The 18,150-nt window shown below is 44.9% G+C and overlaps 1 protein-coding gene across 3 annotated transcripts; it reads right to left on the reverse strand.

The window, feature by feature from the left end:
* Positions 1-346: 346 nt before the first annotated feature.
* Positions 347-18,110, reverse strand: PIGC (phosphatidylinositol glycan anchor biosynthesis class C). Of its 3 annotated transcripts, none has more exons than XM_053245758.1 (5): positions 17,975-18,110; positions 17,439-17,673; positions 16,437-16,623; positions 5,443-5,764; positions 347-1,928 (listed from the first exon to the last, which is right to left on the reverse strand). In XM_053245758.1, the coding sequence occupies exon 5, from the start codon at positions 1,809-1,811 to the stop codon at positions 918-920; it is 894 nt and encodes a 297-aa protein (XP_053101733.1). In that variant the 5' UTR covers positions 1,812-1,928; positions 5,443-5,764; positions 16,437-16,623; positions 17,439-17,673; positions 17,975-18,110; the 3' UTR covers positions 347-917. The 3 variants fall into 3 exon arrangements, with proteins under 3 accessions (XP_053101733.1, XP_053101734.1, XP_053101735.1); XM_053245759.1 differs by lacking the exon at positions 17,975-18,110 and adding an exon at positions 17,883-17,901; XM_053245760.1 differs by lacking the exons at positions 5,443-5,764; positions 16,437-16,623; positions 17,439-17,673; positions 17,975-18,110 and adding an exon at positions 3,192-3,285.
* Between the last annotated feature and the right edge of the window lie 40 nt (positions 18,111-18,150).

An 18,150-nucleotide genomic window follows, 5' to 3' on the forward strand; every position in this document is an offset into this window, starting at 1 on the left:
TCAGAGCATCTGTTGATAGATTAGTGTTGGTTCAGGTTCTAAACTGGAAGATTGTGCTCTGTTTTCTTCCCATTGTGTGGGCTGTGAATAGGATTGCACACTTTCATAGGAGCTTCTCACTTCCTAGTTTAACTCTTTTTGTTCATTTAGTTTACTAAACTTGCAGCTCAACTTCCGCAATACTTTGAGCTGCTTAACTTAATTAACTTGCTGAGTAACTGAGCTCTTGCAAGGAGCTCTGGTTTGATTGGTTTGACATCACAGATGTTGAAAAGCTTATCTGACTCTTTCTCTGTTAACATTGTACCAAAAACTTTAATGAAGAAATAAACACTTACAATGCAAAATGGTTTAAACTTTTTATTGTTTCTATTGTCATAAAAATCCTGTAGGGATAAGTCACTATATCATGACCATTTTACCTATGGGGTACTGAGGCTGAGAGATAATGAGAGTGAGAGTTAGTGGCCAGAACCACGGAAGAAGTCCAGAGTTTGTTCTGTAAACACAAGGCAAACTATTCTCAGCATAATGACTCAAAACCAAGTGATTTAATTCTTTTTAAAGGGACTATTTAATCTTCCATTTTTAACAATAAACTTTTTTCTAGATCCCAGTCACTCTTTAGAAATGCTGAAATTACCGCCTTAAATCTTGTTCATAGGATGGCAACTGCAACTATATCTGTTGTAACTATATCTATCTCTGTAGAAGCCAGAATATTAATAAACAAAATATTCAAGTACAGAAAGTTCAAATCAGCAAATCCCACTCTGAGGGAAGAGTATGTAGCCTTTGCCCTGTTCCTTTGTGATCATAGGATCGATCACTTTCTCTCTCCAGAACAGATATTTTCATGTTGGCACCAAAAGTGGCTACTTTCTTACAGAATCTGTCCATTCTGTAGGTTTAAAGGTCTACAAGAGAAACTTGGAGATATCTTCTTTGATTTCAGCTTCATCCCAAGGCCCATGAATGTTGTCCTTGAATAGCTGCAGCCGAATGAGGCAGTAAGGGCACAGGCACGAGATAGAGACCAGCAGGAGGGCAAAGAGAACAGTGCCAACACTGGAGATAGTCAGCAGACCTATCAATGCAGACACTGCAAAAAGTAAAGTGACTACCACATAGCAGTGGGGAGTCTGAGCTTTAAGCTTCTTTTGCAGCATAGGCCAAAGAGCAAATATCTGGATAGCAAATGTCACCATGACAAAAGCATGTAAGGAGCGAGGCAAGCGTGAGGCCAAGCAGACAGAGGCAAAGATGGCCATGTTGAGAGAAAGTGTACTGGACACAATAGCAGCGTTGGCCCCATAGTCATAGAAGATCAGATGTCCTAGGAGCATGAGGGCAGACATAGCATAAATAGTGTCTGTACTGATGGATTCAGTTAAGGTCTTCAACACTGGGGAAAAGCCATAGGTGAAGGTCACAAATACCACAGAACTCTTCAGATCTGCCCACCGTGTCCGCCCACTCTTGTTTCTCCCTGTTCCTGAGTCAACTGCATCAAAGAGAACATAACCAATTAGGGAAGAGATCAGGGCAGCCCCAAATAACCAGTGGGGTGCCAGCAATCCCACATCCATGTACCACCATATGACAACAAAGACACAGACGCTGCACAGCTGCTGTATCACTACTCCAGATTCAAACACCACTGCCTGGTACTGGTACTTGCGTGCGTGGACATTCTTGCGTAGCTTCTCTAGAAAGCTCTGGTCTACATAGTTATCAGGAAATGACTGCCTCTTGTATAACACTTTCTGCCAGCGCTGCCTTGTGTCCTGTTCCAGCTGGATACAGAGCATGCTCCCTGGACAAGCCACTGCCTCAGGGATCTCTTTCACTGGAATTCCTTATTGCATCAGTGGAAGCTGAAATGCTTATCCTCACTTCTCACTGGTTATACAGATCACTGCTTCCATCTAAAAAACAAAATAAGATAATCAAGTCAAGTTTTCTAAACCAAGAACAAGTAGTCAGCAGATGGTGTAATGGTTAGAGTGCTGGACTAGGACCGGAGAGACCCGAGTTCAAATCCCCATTCAGCCATGGTACTAGCTGGGTGACTCTGGGCCAGTCACTTCTCTCTCAGCCTGACCTACTTCACAGGGTGGTTGTGAAAGAGAAACTCAAGTATGTAGTACACCGCTCTGGGCTCCTTGGAGGAAGAGCGGGATATAAATGTAATAATAATAATAATAATAATACTCAGCCAGTCCCCACAGACACAAACAAATGGCAGTGTCACCAATAAAAGCAAGAATTGCTGTTCACATTGAAGAATTTCTGGTCTCAATAATTCCATCTGCCCATGGACAATCAAGCCCCCAAAGCAAGAATTCTGGAGCAATGGAGAATGGCAGCAGATATTCATGGAAACAAAAGGAACCTGCCTTCCCCATCATGGTGAAGACCCCATCATTTGTAATGAGAGGCACTAAAGTAAAGGCAAACCCCACCATCCTAAACTAGGTTTCAATGATACTATCCCAAACTAGGTTTCCAATTGGTTGTGATGTTCCCCTTGCCCACTGTGCAAAAATATATGGTTTGGGGTTTGTTTGTTTGTTGTTATTAACATTTTATTGCACTAAACCTCAAACATAAGCAATATATGCATTGGTTTTGGTTTCATTTAACACTTCCATCAGACATTGCAACACTGGTAGTTATTCCACTTGTTCTTTTGAGACGTAGAGCGTTTTTAGAAATTGGGTGAACTCCCTTTTCAAACTGCCCCTCCTCATAGCCTGATACTTCAGTTTCTCCTGTGTTATGCCAAGGATCTCTTTTGGCATAACTGCAATGGCAGAAATGATTTCTGAAGAAGCATGGCTCAGGCAGAGATCCTAAGCACACTTACCTGGAATGAAATCTTAATACAATCAATAGGACTACTCAGTCAATAGGACTTCCAAGTCAATATAATTGTGAGATTAGGAGAGCTGGTCTTGTGAACTGAACTGTCCCCTTTGCTAGGCAGGGTCTGCCCTGGTTTGCATTTGGATGAGTGAATACATGTGAGCACTGTCTGCTGTAAGATATTCCCCTTAGGAGATGGGTCTGTTGAGCATCTGCTTGTATGCAGAAGGCTCCAGGTTCACTCCCTGGCATCTCCAGGAAGTAGGGATGTTCACGAACATATTCAGGAGATCAGGGGGGAGTTTCTTTAAGGCTGTTCTTACCTCCCCCACCACATTTCCCGCTCCAGTGCTCTCCCCAAAATTGCTGCCGTGGGGCTGCAGCATACTTTCTTACAGCCCTGGTCAGCGTCCTACTGGAAGTGGCCGGTGTGTAGAGATGAGTCCGGACCAGTTCGGAGGCCATTGCAAAGGCCTCCGAACTGTCCGGACCGGTCTGTCCCCTGGCCGGTTCGGTTCGGGTGGGGGGTCTCCCCTTAAGGGCGGGGAGGGTTTACTTACCCCTCCCGCCGCTTTGCCCCCTCCAGCGCCCGTATTCTTAGTAGAAGCCGCCCCTTCTGCCTCCTCCAGTGCCAATGCCGCCTGGGCGCGCGCGCGGCTTTGCTTTAAAAAGTTCCTTTTGCTGGCGCTGAGGGATTAAACACCAAACAGAAGCCGGCAGAGCACCACGCCGGCCGGCGGCTCCCCCATGCTCAGCCGCCCAGCAGCCACTGAGAACGCCCAGCGAGGACGCGCCGTCGCCATCGCCGACGCGCCGCGGCCCCCAGGCAACCCTAACTTCTGGCTTCCATGCGACTTCCCCCCGCATACAGAGTGGCAGAATGCAGCCACTCTGTATGCTGGGGGAAGTCGCATGGAAGCCGGAAGTTAGGGTTGCCTGGGGGCCGCGGCGCGTCGGCGATGGCGACGGCGCGTCCTCGCTGGGCGTTCTCAGTGGCTGCTGGGCGGCTGAGCATGGGGGAGCCGCCGGCCGGCGCGGTGCTCTGCCGGCTTCTGTTTGGTGTTTAATCCCTCAGCGCCAGCAAAAGGAACTTTTAAAAGCAAAGCCGCGCGCGCGCCCAGGCGGCATTGGCACTGGAGGAGGCAGAAGGGGCGGCTTCTACTAAGAATACGGGCGCTGGAGGGGGCAAAGCGGCGGGAGGGGTAAGTAAACCCTCCCCGCCCTTAAAGGGAGACCCCCCTTCAGTGCCGGTCCGGACCGCTCCGGACCATGCACATCCCTACCGGTGTGTGTACACAGAAAGTGGAAGAAAGCCATTTTAGAGATGCAGGTAATACAAAATGTGCATCTAACATCAAGAGTATTTACTGTAAGATTTCTGTGTGCTTCAACTCATCAATACAGTATAAACACAAACCAATTTAATTTACCACTGATTGTGCTCTAAAGAGCTCCCTGGACTATCCTGTAAAGACTGAAGTCTCTGTTTCTTCATAAAACTACAGTTCGCAGTATTCCTTGCAATGAACAATTAAACATCCTTAAAGGTTTGTTGTTAAATATCCTCCATGTGTTTCCTACCAGAACAAAATACTGAGGACAGGTTATTAATAGAGTGGATAGGAAACAGACTGGCAGACTTTGCCCTCTCTATAGCACAGAGAGGTGGCACAACAGACCTTCTTATGCCTTCCATGATTTCTGAAATTCAGCCCAAGTCCCATGGTCTTTCTGAACAGAAATGCTGAGCAGCATTCCTTGACCATTGCAAAGCTGTGTGCTGCATAATTTTTTGCCCTCTCTCTCAGCATTAAAAACAAACAAACTGTTCTCTGTGAGAGGTAACACAACAGGAAACAAGAACAGCTCTGTGTGTGCAGAGCAGCAGAAATGAAGGAATTCCCCTCCCCCACTGCACACCTGAAGTAGAAATGTACCCGAGCCAAAGCAAGATGTGAGTCAATGTACCTAAAGTGGAAGGGTTAGTTCTAACCAAGTCTTTGTTCCCATTTAGCAAGTTAACATACGTGCAATCTGCTGCATGAGATGCAGCAACTGAGCCAGCACAGCTCAGAGGAGAGGAGAGCTGGTCTTGAGGTAGCAAGCATGACTTGTCGCCTTAGCTAAGCAGGGTCTGCCCTGATTGCATCTGAATGGGAGACTTGATGTGTGAGCACTGCAGGATATTCCCCTCAGGGGATGGAGCCGCTCTGGGAAGAGCATCCAGGTTCCAAGTTCCCTCCCTGGCTTCTCCAAGACAGGGCTGAGAGAGATTCCTGCCTGCAACCTTGGAGAAGCCGTTGCCAGTCTGTGATGACAATACTGAGCTAGATAGACCAGTGGTCTGACTCAGTATATGGCAGCAGCTTCCTGTGTTCCTCCCCACAGTCAGTGCAGGAGGCCTGAAAGCCAGGATTCCTCCTAAGCAGGCCAGGCACCCTTAACTGAGTAATTAAGCAATTCGTTTTAAAAGTATGTCCCCTTTTTCCAATTAGATCCAAGGTGGCTTCAAACAATGTTAATGAACCAGAGCAGCCAAAAGGGGGGCGGGGGAGGTTGGAATAAAATACTTACCTTCCCCTGGTGCACCCGGCAGCTTCCTCTCTTCGTCTGCTTCAGGACGGAAATTCTGCTGGTGAGCGACATCCGGCTTTGCAATGGCAATCGGATCTAGGCTGCCATCTGCTGGGCAAAGCATAGGCTTGCAAGGGCTTTTCCACAATGGGCTCACAGCCTCTCCTAACAGCTCTATAGTATCATCCCATCTGTGGAGGTTAGAGGGCTAGCCAACTGCAGGAGGGGCTCCAAGTTCTCTCTCTCTCTCTCTCTCACACACACACACACACACACACAGGAGATGGTCACTGGACTGGAAGGCACACAGCCTCCAAGGAAGCTGAAACAAAGAGAACGGCTCAAAATTACATTATCTATATTTATTTATTTATTTTATTTTTATTTTTACATTTATATCCCGCTCTTCCTCCAAGGATCCCAGATCCTATATATATATTTCTCCTGGGTGTGCCCAGGAGAAATGCGTCCCGGCAGCCCAGCTGATTGGCTGGGCTGCGGGGGCGCCTGATTGGTCCTGGCGCACCCAGGAGAACGGCGGCGGCCATGGCCGGGGAGCCAGGCGGGCCCGGCCGCGGAGTCGAGGCGGCGGGCCTGGCAGGGCCTGGCCGGGCCCGGCCGTGGCGGCGGGCCTGGCGGCGGCAGCACTCTCCAGCCCGGCGGCGGCACCCTCAGGCCGGGCCGCGGCGGCGGCACTCTTGGGCCCGGAGGCGGCACTCTCGGGCCTGGCCGTGGAGGTAAGGTGGCGGGCCCGGCCGCAGCACAGGCGGCGGTGGGCCCAGCCGCACTAGAGGCACAGATGCTCTGTGCCCGGGCCCACTAGTATTATTGATTTATACAGGACAGACTCCCAAGAATATGCATTTCTGAATGGGCATGCTCAGGATCAGGCTATGAATGAAATAAAATTTAAAAATGAAGCACTGATGCTATGGGCCTGGAACTATATACACCAAAGAGTTCCTGAGGAACTTCATACTATTCAACAAACAAGGAAATAAAGGCAACAGAGTGCAGTCACTAGCACTACCCAGGTAGGAACAACATTGCTGGAGGACCCAAGGAAAAGATGTGCATTTGATATTTTTAGGATAAATATCAGCTGTTTGAATGAGGTTTCACATTAGGAAACCCTTTACTCAACTAAGAGCTGAGAAAAAGCAGCACTGGGGGAAGCAGCTGAGGAATGCTGTGGTGTTGCTTTCCTTGGAGCTTTCTGAAGCAACTTTGCCAGGCCTCTGCCAGGGATGATTCACATCTCATCCAACTCTCAAGCAGGGCAAAGACACTTGTGCCAAAAGCAGAGGAGGCCAATCTGAGAACCGAACATGAATGCACTGTGACTGCCCAAAAAGTGTATTCCAGGCAGTAATTTTTCAGTGATAGCAATAACATCCTTTTATATAGGATGTATTAGGATGTATCAGGAGTTCAAAGTCCTCCACATATTTTATGTTAGTGATGCTTAAAAGAAGTATTTATTGTATCTGTGGTACAACAAGAGTGGGACTTCAGGATTGCAACCTCGGTAAATCTAGGTGCCAAGAGGAGCAATCCTAAACTAGATGGGGTTCCACTCTCCCTGAAAGACCAGGTTTGCAGTCTGGGAGTGCTTACTGATCCAGCACTGGATCCAGCTAGGATCCACAGGTGGCCTCTGTGGCTCAGAGCACCTTTTATCAGCTTCGGCTGATATGCCAACTGCAACCTTTCCTGGACAGAGAAAGCTTGGCCAGTTACTCAAGGTAACCTCTCATTTAGATTACTGCAATGCATTGTATGCGGGGCTGTCTTTAAAAACGGTCCAGAAACGGCAGCTGGTACAAAATAGGGTAGGACTGGCTGTTTTGAGCATATTATGCCAGTGCTTTGTCAGCTGTACTAGCTTCTAGTCCATTTCTGGGCCCAATTAAGAACATAAGAACATACGAACAGCCCTGCTGGATCAGGCCCAAGGCCCATCTAGTCCAGCATCCTGTTTCACAGTGGCCCACCAGATGCCGCTGGAAGCCTACAGGCAGGAGTTGAGGGCATGCCCTCTCTCCTGCTGTTACTCCCCTGCAACTGGTACTCAGAGGCATCCTGCCTTTGAGGCTGGAGGTGGCCTGTAGCCCTCCGACTAGTAGCCAATGATAGACCTCTCCTCCATGAAGTTATCCAAACCCCTCTTAAAGCCATCCAGGTTGTTGGCTGTCACCACATCTTGTGGCAGGGAATTCCACAAGTTGATTATGCATTGTGTGAAAAAGTACTTCCATTTGTTGGTCCTAGTTTGTTAGTGCTAGTGTTAAGCTTTAAAGCCCTAAATGGTTTGGGACCAGGTTATCTGAGAGAGCTCCTTACCCCATATGTCCCAACCCAGACCTTAAGATCTTTTTGAGAGGCCCTCCTCTGAATACCCCTGTCAAATGAGGTGAGGCAGGTGGCTACTAGGGAGACGGCCCTTTTGGTGGTTGCACCCCGTTTGTGGAATAGCCTCCCCAGTGAAAAATAAAATCTGCAAATCAGAATTTAACTAATTTTAAAATGAGTTTAAAAACTGCTTTATGTTGTATTTTCTTTTCTCCCTTTTTGTCTGTTATGATTTAATGTTATTATTATTTTTATTGTGTGTTTTAATCCGGTGTTGTGAGCTGGCCAGAGAACAATTTGTTATGGGGCAGCTAACAAATAAAGTTAATTAATTAATTAATTAATTAATATTAATAAACTCAGATTACACTGGCTAGAGAGGATTTGGTGCAAGCAGCCGATCTTGGAGACTTGCTGCAGTCAGGGACTCAGTGCATGTGATGAAAAAGGACTAGCTTCTATGCACACTATTATAGCTTTGCAGCATAGTCCTATAAATATTTACTCAGAATTCCTGAGTTAAATGGGATATTCCCCAGTTAGTGTACACATAATGGAAGTTTAAATTATTAAATACAGAATGTGAAAAATGTCAATATTGCCCATTGTCATTATAGTCTGTTATGATACTACACAACAATGTTGGTGTTCAGATTGGGTATGGCATACAAAATAACAGCATTATGGATTCTATTTCTGTCGCCTTTAGTAGGTTTGCATCTTGAAAGCAGACTTCCTGTTAATCTCTGCTGCCTCTAGGACTTTCCCCCCCTCCAACACTGTTTTGAAAATGAAAGGACTGATTGAGGCTTGTTTGGATACAACATCCTGACTTCATAAAAAATAGACAGATCCAAAAGATGAACAGTCTATAACCATTAGCAATCCCACAAACATTAGCTCCACTTGTCAGGCTCTCTTCAGTGGTTAGAGAGCTACTCTGTGGTATGCATAGAGTTGTGTCTGCTTCCTCCTTTTTGCTACTGCTTTGACTTTTACAATTCCAGTGGGTCTTTCCTTCAGATATATATTAAAGCGATGAGTGTGTGGGAGGTGGATCCATAAGAATGGGTCAGAGAAAAGCCTAGAGGGAGAACACCTGAGACAAGTTTTCTTAAGACTACAATCCATGACTGACATCCTATACTAATGGTTTGTGTGCTGAAAAATGTTTAGCAGGTACAATGAGGGTGGGGCAATGTTTGCCCATCTCCCCTTCTTTTGCAGCTCACAGTGCCTCCTGAAAAATGCTGAATTTGCAGGACCCTCAGGGACATTTTCAGAAGACAGGGTGCATTTGCAAACATACAGTAGCTCCTTGCCCCTTATGCGCATGAAAAGTTTGTCTGGATGTCAGCCAACATTCTTTGATTTCTCAGATAGGAAAACATCTAGAACGAGTCCAGAATACTTGCTGGAAGATGCACTGACTCTACATTCCAAAGAGTCTTTCCTTCCTCCCCCTGCTACTAATAATTCCCTCTAATCATAAACTGTGTGGCTCTCTGCTGACAAACAGGATACCAGATTGAGCCATCCACAGAAAATTCAGGTTTGCAGAAAAATACTAGAGGGGTGTGTGTGTGTAAAAAAGAGCTAAATTGGACCCTCACACCCTGCAAAGGAAAGACAATGGCCTATACATTGCAGTCAGGGAAATCAGACAGCAGGAGGGCAAAGTGTGGACATCAATCTTTGCTGTGTTTGGAGGTGGTTAGGGAAGGGAAACAAGTGGCTTGCTGCCCAGGGTCCCTGGTGACTGCTTTATTGCCATAGCAGCATTCAGGGTTAGGGAGGAGAGAGTGGTTAAGAAGCCTCCTCTCCACCATCACCACAACAGCTGCAGCAGGTGCTACAGCAGGCCTGCTCAACTTTGCCCCCCCTCAGCTGTTTTTGGACTACAACTCCCAATATCCGCAGGAGGGCCAAAGTTGAGCAGTGCTGTGCTACAGTAAGGAGAGTTTGAGGGCTCATCATGGGGGAGGAATGGCAACTGAGTGAATGGACAATTCTTGGCCAAAAAAAAAATAAAAATCCTGAGTATTCTTGAATATTGCTTGTAATCATTGGCCACTACTTGAAGTAAGCCACGGCTGTATATGTCACAAATTAGGATCAAAAGGAAAAGTACTGCATCTCGTTTCGGACATATTTGTAAAACCCCTTTTGTTAAACAGATAATCTCTACTGCGATACTTGACAATTACAGTTCATAGCAAGCATTCAGTGGGTACAGTCAATCTATCAAACTAACCACATTTAAATAAAGAGCAGTTCACCTAATAATGGCTTTTGTTGTGTATGGCATTCCTTGAAAGCCTCAGGCTCATCCTGTGCCTTAGCTTTCCTGACACCATCCCTGTAGGTTCAGGCCATTCTTTTATTACTCAAAAACCTATGGGACCTCCAATTTGTAGCAGAATTACATTTCTAGCATATGTCAGGATAGTTTAAGTCCCCCATTACTACTAACACCTGCCTCTTTGAAAATGTGATGACTGAAGAAAAGCATTGTCCATGCCTTCTGTTTGGCCAGGTGGTCTATAGTAAACTCCCACAATTGCCTTTATTTCTCATTCCTTTTATTTTTATCAAGACCTTTTTGACAATGCTCAGATTCATAGACGTTTATGCACATTTATAGTTTCTTTACATAATAATGCAACTTCCCCTCCCTTTCTGTTGGGTGTATTCCTTTTGAACAAGTTATACCCATTAAATATGTCGATCTGTTTCAGGTTTCTCCTGGCAGCATCTTTGGTTCCCACGTAGATAAGCAAGAAAGGGTGGTGGTCATTTTGATGAGTCTTGGGAACCTGTCCATCACACTCCAGATGCATGCACCAGGAAGACAGCATATCTCCCTTGATGATTTGTCAGCTCTGCACAGAGCTATGTCCAGTACTCTCAACAGAGTCACCCACCTACCCCTACTCCGAGGGGCAGTCGTTAGGTTTCTCCCAGCCTTGGGGGTTTGAGTGTCTTCCTCCTTCTTCTCTACAGCCTGGGATAGCAATCCTTGTCCAGGTGGCAGCAGGTCATGCTTCATAGGTAGCGTGAAGTGTGTTCAGCACCACTTGCACTGAATGTCCCGAGTCTCCTGCTCCTGTGTGCCATGTGCTTCCATGTAGTAACCTCCTCCAATACAATTTTATTTATTTTATTTAAAATATTTCTATACTGCCCAAAACTTGAGATTACTTCATCCTCCATGGAAACATCCTCCTCCTGTGCTTGTTCCCAGAGAGCTTCTTCTGTCCTGCCCAGGAACTCCTCATCTTCCTTGATAGGTTTCAGTGTAAGAAACACATGCCTCAAGCCCTTCCATCTTCAGGGCTGCTAACTTCCACTTGAATCAGTTGTAATTCAAGTTATTTTCAAGTAGTTAATGTGAACATAGCACATGCTCTGTGGGTCACCACCACACTTCCCCTGCTGGCTATGTTGCTTAGAACACCTCAGTACTTGGTCTTCCTCCCCCACACACCTTCCTGCTCCCACACAAAACTTCTTTATTCCTGTTTGCAAACTCCCCTGACCTGTCTCTTTTCCTCAAGAGCACTGATCTCAAACTGAGCAATGCCCAGCAAAGGGATGTAGCTCTGCCCACAAGCTGCTCAGTGGCTCTTCTCTGCAGCAAACTCCACGCACTCTTATCAGGCAGGGCCTTGGACAGCCAGAAAGAAAAGAATTTCATACAAAAGTATCACAAAGAACATGTATTCAGCAGGGGTGTATCTTCAGTTTCCCTTGAACTCTCCCATATAGTGTGTGGAGGTAGAAATACTCCTCTCCCTATAATGTACTGATCTTGCTTGGGGATAAATGAGAAGTTTGCTTAGCCCCAAACCTGAGTAACATAGTACCTTTTGGACACCATTCTGAACTCCTTGGAGGAAAAGCAAAGCAAACAGGGAGAGAAACATGCTGCTCAGCCAACACCAAATCTGAGTGCTACAGTACTGTGCTGTTCAGTGCAAGACTCAATGTGGCGCAAGCTACTCATTGAGCCCGAGACCCGCACAGTTTGGCACTATGGTGCCATTGTATTAAAGCATTTGGAGTTAGCTGCAAAACAGATTTTGTTGAGAGTCCTACTTGTTACATTCCAAATTCCATCCATCAAACTGTACTTTTACCTCAAAAAAATCACATGCAATTATTTATTTGAGCAGCTTTTAATTCAGTTTGATGGAATTGAATACTGTGTTTGCATTAAAGCAGAGGTTCTCAAACTGGGTCCCCGAAATTGTTGGACTACAACTGTGGCTGGGGAAGATAGGAATTGTAAGTCCAGCATCTGGGGACCCAAGTTGTCAGTGGATAACCCCTGCATTAAAGCACCATAGCACATCTTTAGCCACATCTAATTATAAAAGGATAAACAGTTTTTAATGAAACAATAATAATAGTATTGAGACTTGCTACTTGTTCAATAATAAGGAATGTAAAGATACAGAATAACATAGGAAATATTTATTTATTTAACACATTTCTACAGGTGAAACTCGGAAAATTAGAATATCGTGCAAAAGTCCATTCATTTCAGTAATGCAAATTAAAAGGTGAAACTGATATATGAGATAGACGCATTACATGCAAAGCGAGATAAGTCAAGCCTTAATTTGTTATAATTATGATGATCATGGCGTACAGCTCATGAAAACCCCAAATCCACAATCTCAGAAAATTAGAATATTACATGGAACCAAGAAGACAAGGATTGTAGAATAGAACAATATCGGACCTCTGAAAAGTATAAGCATGCATATGTTTTCAGTACTTGGTTTGGGCCCCTTTTGCAGCAATTACTGCCTCAATGCGGCGTGGCATGGATGCTATCAGCCTGTGGCACTGATGAGGTATTATGGAAGACCAGGATGCTTCATTAGCGGCAATGCAGCTCTTCTGCATTGTTTGGTCTCATGTCTCTCATCCTTCTCTTGGCAATGCCCCATAGATTCTCTATGGGGTCAGGTCAGGCGAGTTTGCTGGCCAATCAAGCATAGTACACTGTATACTTTTCAGAGGTCCGATATTGTTCTATTCTACAATCCTTGTCTTCTTGGTTCCATGTAATATTCTAATTTTCTGGGATTGTGGATTTGGGGTTTTCATGAGCTGTACGCCATGATCATCACAATTATAACAAATTAAGGCTTGACTTATCTCGCTTTGCATGTAATGCGTCTGTCTCATATATCAGTTTCACCTTTTAATTTGCATTACTGAAATTAATGGACTTTTGCACGATATTCTAATTTTCCGAGTTTCACCTGTATACCGCCCAAAACTCATGTCTCTGATATACATTAAGGTGAGAATAATAGACCAGTATTGGCACTCCTACTCCTGTCTAAATCTTCAGAAACTTCTTGTCAAATACACACACACACACCCTTCAGCATTAGGGGATCAAGGACAGGAGCTATCTGTGAGTCACTAGAGATCATTTTGCTGAGTAGCTCCCTTTATAATCACCACAATGAATTTTGCACATGACATGTGCCCATACAAAAGGAGTCCCATTGAACTCAAGGGGACTTAATGCTAAGCAAACATGTTTTGTATGATAATTATTTTTGAGGAGTTTATCACTAGCGAACACTAGTATCCTCAGAGTACATGTTTAAAAATCTGTGCTCTAGTGATTTTACATGGAATCTCTGGTCTACTAATTATGAACTTTTTCAGCCTTTGTATTGTGGGAGGCCAACTCTTCATACATTTTTCAGTGGACAGTTCAGAGCTGGGACATACTTGAAGAGAGTTTAAGCTTCCCAGCATGTTGCTAAGCAGAAGTGAATCCTATGAATTCACCATTTCCACTACCCTTCTCAGTGACTCCAAAAGCATTTCAGTTCAACAGCACCCATTTCTTCCACGGCCTTTCAGTGCTCTGAGGTTACTGATAATCAGGGTTTGTTTAAGTGTTGTAAATTAAACCAAATTCAACATAAATAATCAGTACTGGCAAGTATTACCAGACACTGCATTTGAGTAGTTCAAGTGAGACCACTTTTAAAGAGAAACAGGTTTATTGCTGAAAGCTGACATGCTGGAGGACAGCTCACCGGTCACAGGACATCTGATGACAGGGATGTCAAAGTCCATTTGCTCTAAGAGGTAAAGTTACTGGGTCAGGTTACTGCAACACACTTGGCCTGTGACATCATGAAATTGGTAATCAATAAGATCTCAGATTCATCATAGCTTCATACACATTTCACAGGGTACAGTCCTTGCCACCTGTGAACATAACACAGATACCTGTACACTGGTACAAGGGACTTCTTCTCCAAGCATGCAGTAATACAGGGTTGTATAATTCATGTTTCCCACCTAATACATGCACAGGGGATAAGAAGCTAAGTTTCACCAAAAAGTATTAAAACCAGATGCTTTTAATTATGTAATAGATTTTCACGCCACTTTTCTATAAGACCATAATCAAAGTGGCTAGCAAAACCAAACCAAACCTAAGATTAACACAAATTTATCGTGGTGGGGCAGCAAAGACAAAATTATGATGCTGGGGGACATCATTTAAAGCCTTGGCCCAGGTTTCTGGTGTTCTTGCTGTTGAGATCCTTAAGGAATTAATAAATAATCTATTTTATGATCACAGACTTAGTAATAATCTTAATAAAATGCAAACACTCGATAGTACACATTCAGATTGCCCAAGAAATCCTTACATACAAAATTATTAAGTAATCCAACCACATATCCAGGAATGTTAGCACTCCTATGCTAAGTTGGGTTCTTGTCTTGAGGGCCAAACAACAACAAATGTTTATTGTAATGTGCTTATCAGCCAACTCCTTACAATATTTTAATGGAACAGCAGTTACCCCTGCTAACTTGCTGATGTCTATCTTATGCTACTTTTTAGATTGTGAGCCCTTTGGGGACAGGAATCCATCTTATGTATTTATTATTTCTCTGTGTACACCACCCTGAGCCATTTTTGGAAGGGCGGTATAGAAATCAAATAAATAAATGAATTAATAAAAACCTACCAGGCAAATGCTATAACACAGGAAAGATCAAATCCTCCTCCTATCTCTCTCTCTCTCTCAGGCATACCTGTCGCTAATTCCATGTATGGCAGCTCTCACAAGAGTTCACTTGCAGCTGCCAGATAGCGGTGGGGATGGGCGGATGACAGCCAGGCTTGCTGTCATGGAAAAGGGAAAAGGAAAAGCGGCGGCTAGGCCGGCTGACGGGCAGTGAGAGAAAATGGCGGCTTGGCCGGTGATGAGGGAATGTGCCGGCAGGCAGGTGATGAGGGAAAGTGGAAAGCACTGCCAGAGGACGGTGAGAGAAAGCACACTGGGAGGGGGAGAACAGACTGGGGCTGAAGACGAAATGAAGATGGGGGTGGGGAGAGACAGGGAGAACTAGGAGTCTAGATGTCTCCAGATTACTCTTTTCACAAGAAAAGTTGGTTTTCCAGTGAGATTCCATTAAATTGCCCCTCTGTTAATGCCAAGAGCACAGCACTGCAGCATGCGAAAGTAGGGATGTGCATGAGCCATTCATGAACCCACCGGTGGGGCAAGGAATGGTTCCTTTAAAAAGTAAGTAAGGAGCTCCTTACTTGCTCATCCCCACGCTGCCACTTTTCCACTGATGGCACCCGCTCTGCAAACAGTTGTGCGGGACTGCAGTGCTGTTCCCTGCAGCATCAGACATGTACATGCCAACACCATGCATTTTTTCAGCATCTTTTGAAGCTCAGTTGGCTGCCACACCCGCAACTATCTTTGTAAACCAAAGGCTTTTTCACCTTTAACTGAATGTGCTTGCTTTTTAAAATGGAGGATTTCATATGCACTACACTGTACAAGTGTGTTCATTACAATGAAAGTGAAAATTCTGCTTTAGCATTTATAGCCAGGTGCTATAAAGAGGCAGGTATGAGTGCTTGAAGTTAAAATAAGCCATAAATTTGACAAAAAATGGAAAATATAGCAGGCACCATGGAAACTCATAATTTTTATAGTTGAAGCATTACTTGCTTCTAACATGCCTGCTCTTCTATGTCTAAGAACTAAATGTCAGACAGAAATTCAGTTGATGGTGTTTTCCCTAGCATTTAGAAATAGGAATTTTATCTACTGAAGCTCTGACTGTCATGGAGAATATCCACAAGTGTTACTTGCACTCTCATATACTAGGCAAAGTTGTACCTGTTGAGTGTCTGCTTGTCATACAGAAGTCCTGGGCCCTCTGGCCCTTGCAAGTAGCCTTTCCCCCTTATGAGGTACAAAGTTGGAGATGAATAAAAGTTGAGCACAAGTCCAGCATGGAGGCCTAGCAGTTCTGAGGTAAAATGAAGGCCGCTGCCAGAAGCCTATGTGACTGAGCCTGACCCACATCTGCCTCAGAGGAATGAGTTAAATCATTCAACTGTAATGGCTACTCTTTCTTTTAAAGACATTTCTCCGTCTCTGGGAGCAGGGAAAGATTTCACCAGCCATCCCTGGCTCTTTTTAGCGCTAAAAACAACTACTACAGAACCTTGTCTCCCCTCCCCTTTTCTACTCAGGAACATTTCTATTGATCTGAGCACGTGCAGATCTGACAGTATGCTATAACAATTTGTAGACATTCAAAACATATTTATTTTGACCGACCTCTGAAATGGTGCAGTGTGGAAGACTATTGAAAGAGACCTTTCCCAAAGAAACAGAGTCAGTCTGGATTTTCTTATTCGGATACAAAAAGTCCCATTGTAAAGATAGGGGGAAAAGACTCAGCCGTCATCTTGAGGTTTCATGTCTGCTTTTCCACTTCTGCTCCTCATAACTTAAGCCATTTTTTCTGAGGATTCAACCAAAAACGGACACACTTGTTCAGTATTTTATTTATTTATTTATTTAATTTATATACCGCCCTTCCAAAAAATGGCTCAGGGCGGTTAGGTGCGTTTGAACTTTAGCATGCCCCTTATAGCATGAAGAGTGCAAAAAGAAAGCTTTGAGAAACCACCATAGGTCATGGGGCAGGGGGGAAATCAGATGAAACATGACATAATGCTATTTTACCTCTCTCCATCCATAATACACAGGCATTCCAGCAGATGTGCTCTTACCCCTGGACTTCCAGGCCAAAGTCCAGGGCCTCCACACACCCTGGGTGGGCCCCAGTGGTTAGAGTGCTGGACTAGGACCGGGGAGACCCGAGTTCAAATCCCCATTCAGCCATGAAAAACTAGCTGGGTGACTCTGGGCCAGTCACGTCTCTCTCAGCCTAACCTACTTCACAGGGTTGTTGTGAAAGAGAAACTCAAGTATGTAGTACACCGCTCTGGGCTCCTTGTTGGAAGAGCGGGATATAAATGTAATAATAATAATAATAATAATAATAATAATAATAATATCCTCTTTTGTCTGTCCTGGGTGGCGTGGTTGCTGCAGTGCTGTGATCTCGGCTTTAGAGTCAGAGCGGGGAGTGGGGAAAGAAATATGTGGGATGGGAATATGTTATGTGTTGAAATGTTTCTGCTAATGCCCATTTGCATAAATATACCTGTTTTATATTCTTACTTTCTTGTGAGTTCAGTTGCTGTTTGTGCCCTCAGGAACCCATGTGTTAAAAATACTCTGTGTGTCACGGTGTGTGTAGGGGGATAATACCTTGCAGTGGGGTGAGGCCCAAAGGCCTTTACGTCCAGGCTCCAAAATTATCTAGGTGCCCCTCTGCACTCCAGTAATCGCAGGGTGAGAGTGGACAGAAAGAACAGCAGCAACAAGAAAAACCTTTAAGTCAACCAGACGGAGCGCAAGGACTTGAGGGAAACCTGGCCAATATATGAACACGAACACACACATATTCTCCATTCCGGACCAGAGGGAATACGAACGAAGTGTCCTGTGCAAAAAAAAAAAACAAACAACTCTTGGGGCTGGACATTTAATTTAAATTGCTACGGGCCCCGCCCCTTATCCTTGAAAACAATTCGCCAAAAGGCCCTCAGCTTTCTTTAGGCTACACTGTAAAATGCCCAATTTATCAGAGAAATTTAACTCCTCCACATCCTCAGCTCCTTGATTCTTTCCAAAGTGTTTTGTGTAAGCCACCTCTTTGGCTACTGTATTTCTCCATTTTTCGAGAGAGAGAATCTACAAAGCGAATTGCGCCTCCGGCATTGTTGTCGCCACCTTCAGCCCACCTTTGCGGAGCGTCACCAAGAGGCAGAGGAGAACATGCTTTCCTCCAGCCGTGCCCAGCGGCTTCAACCGAGAGGAAAGGAAAAAGACATTTCACCCAATCAGGGTTCGCCTCTGGAGAGAAAGCGCGGCTATTGGCTGGCAGTGGTCGCCATCGGATCGTTTACTTTTGAAGGAG

This window comes from Hemicordylus capensis, chromosome 4 (genome assembly GCF_027244095.1).
Source record: "Hemicordylus capensis ecotype Gifberg chromosome 4, rHemCap1.1.pri, whole genome shotgun sequence".
Classification (NCBI taxonomy): Eukaryota; Metazoa; Chordata; class Lepidosauria; order Squamata; family Cordylidae; genus Hemicordylus; species Hemicordylus capensis.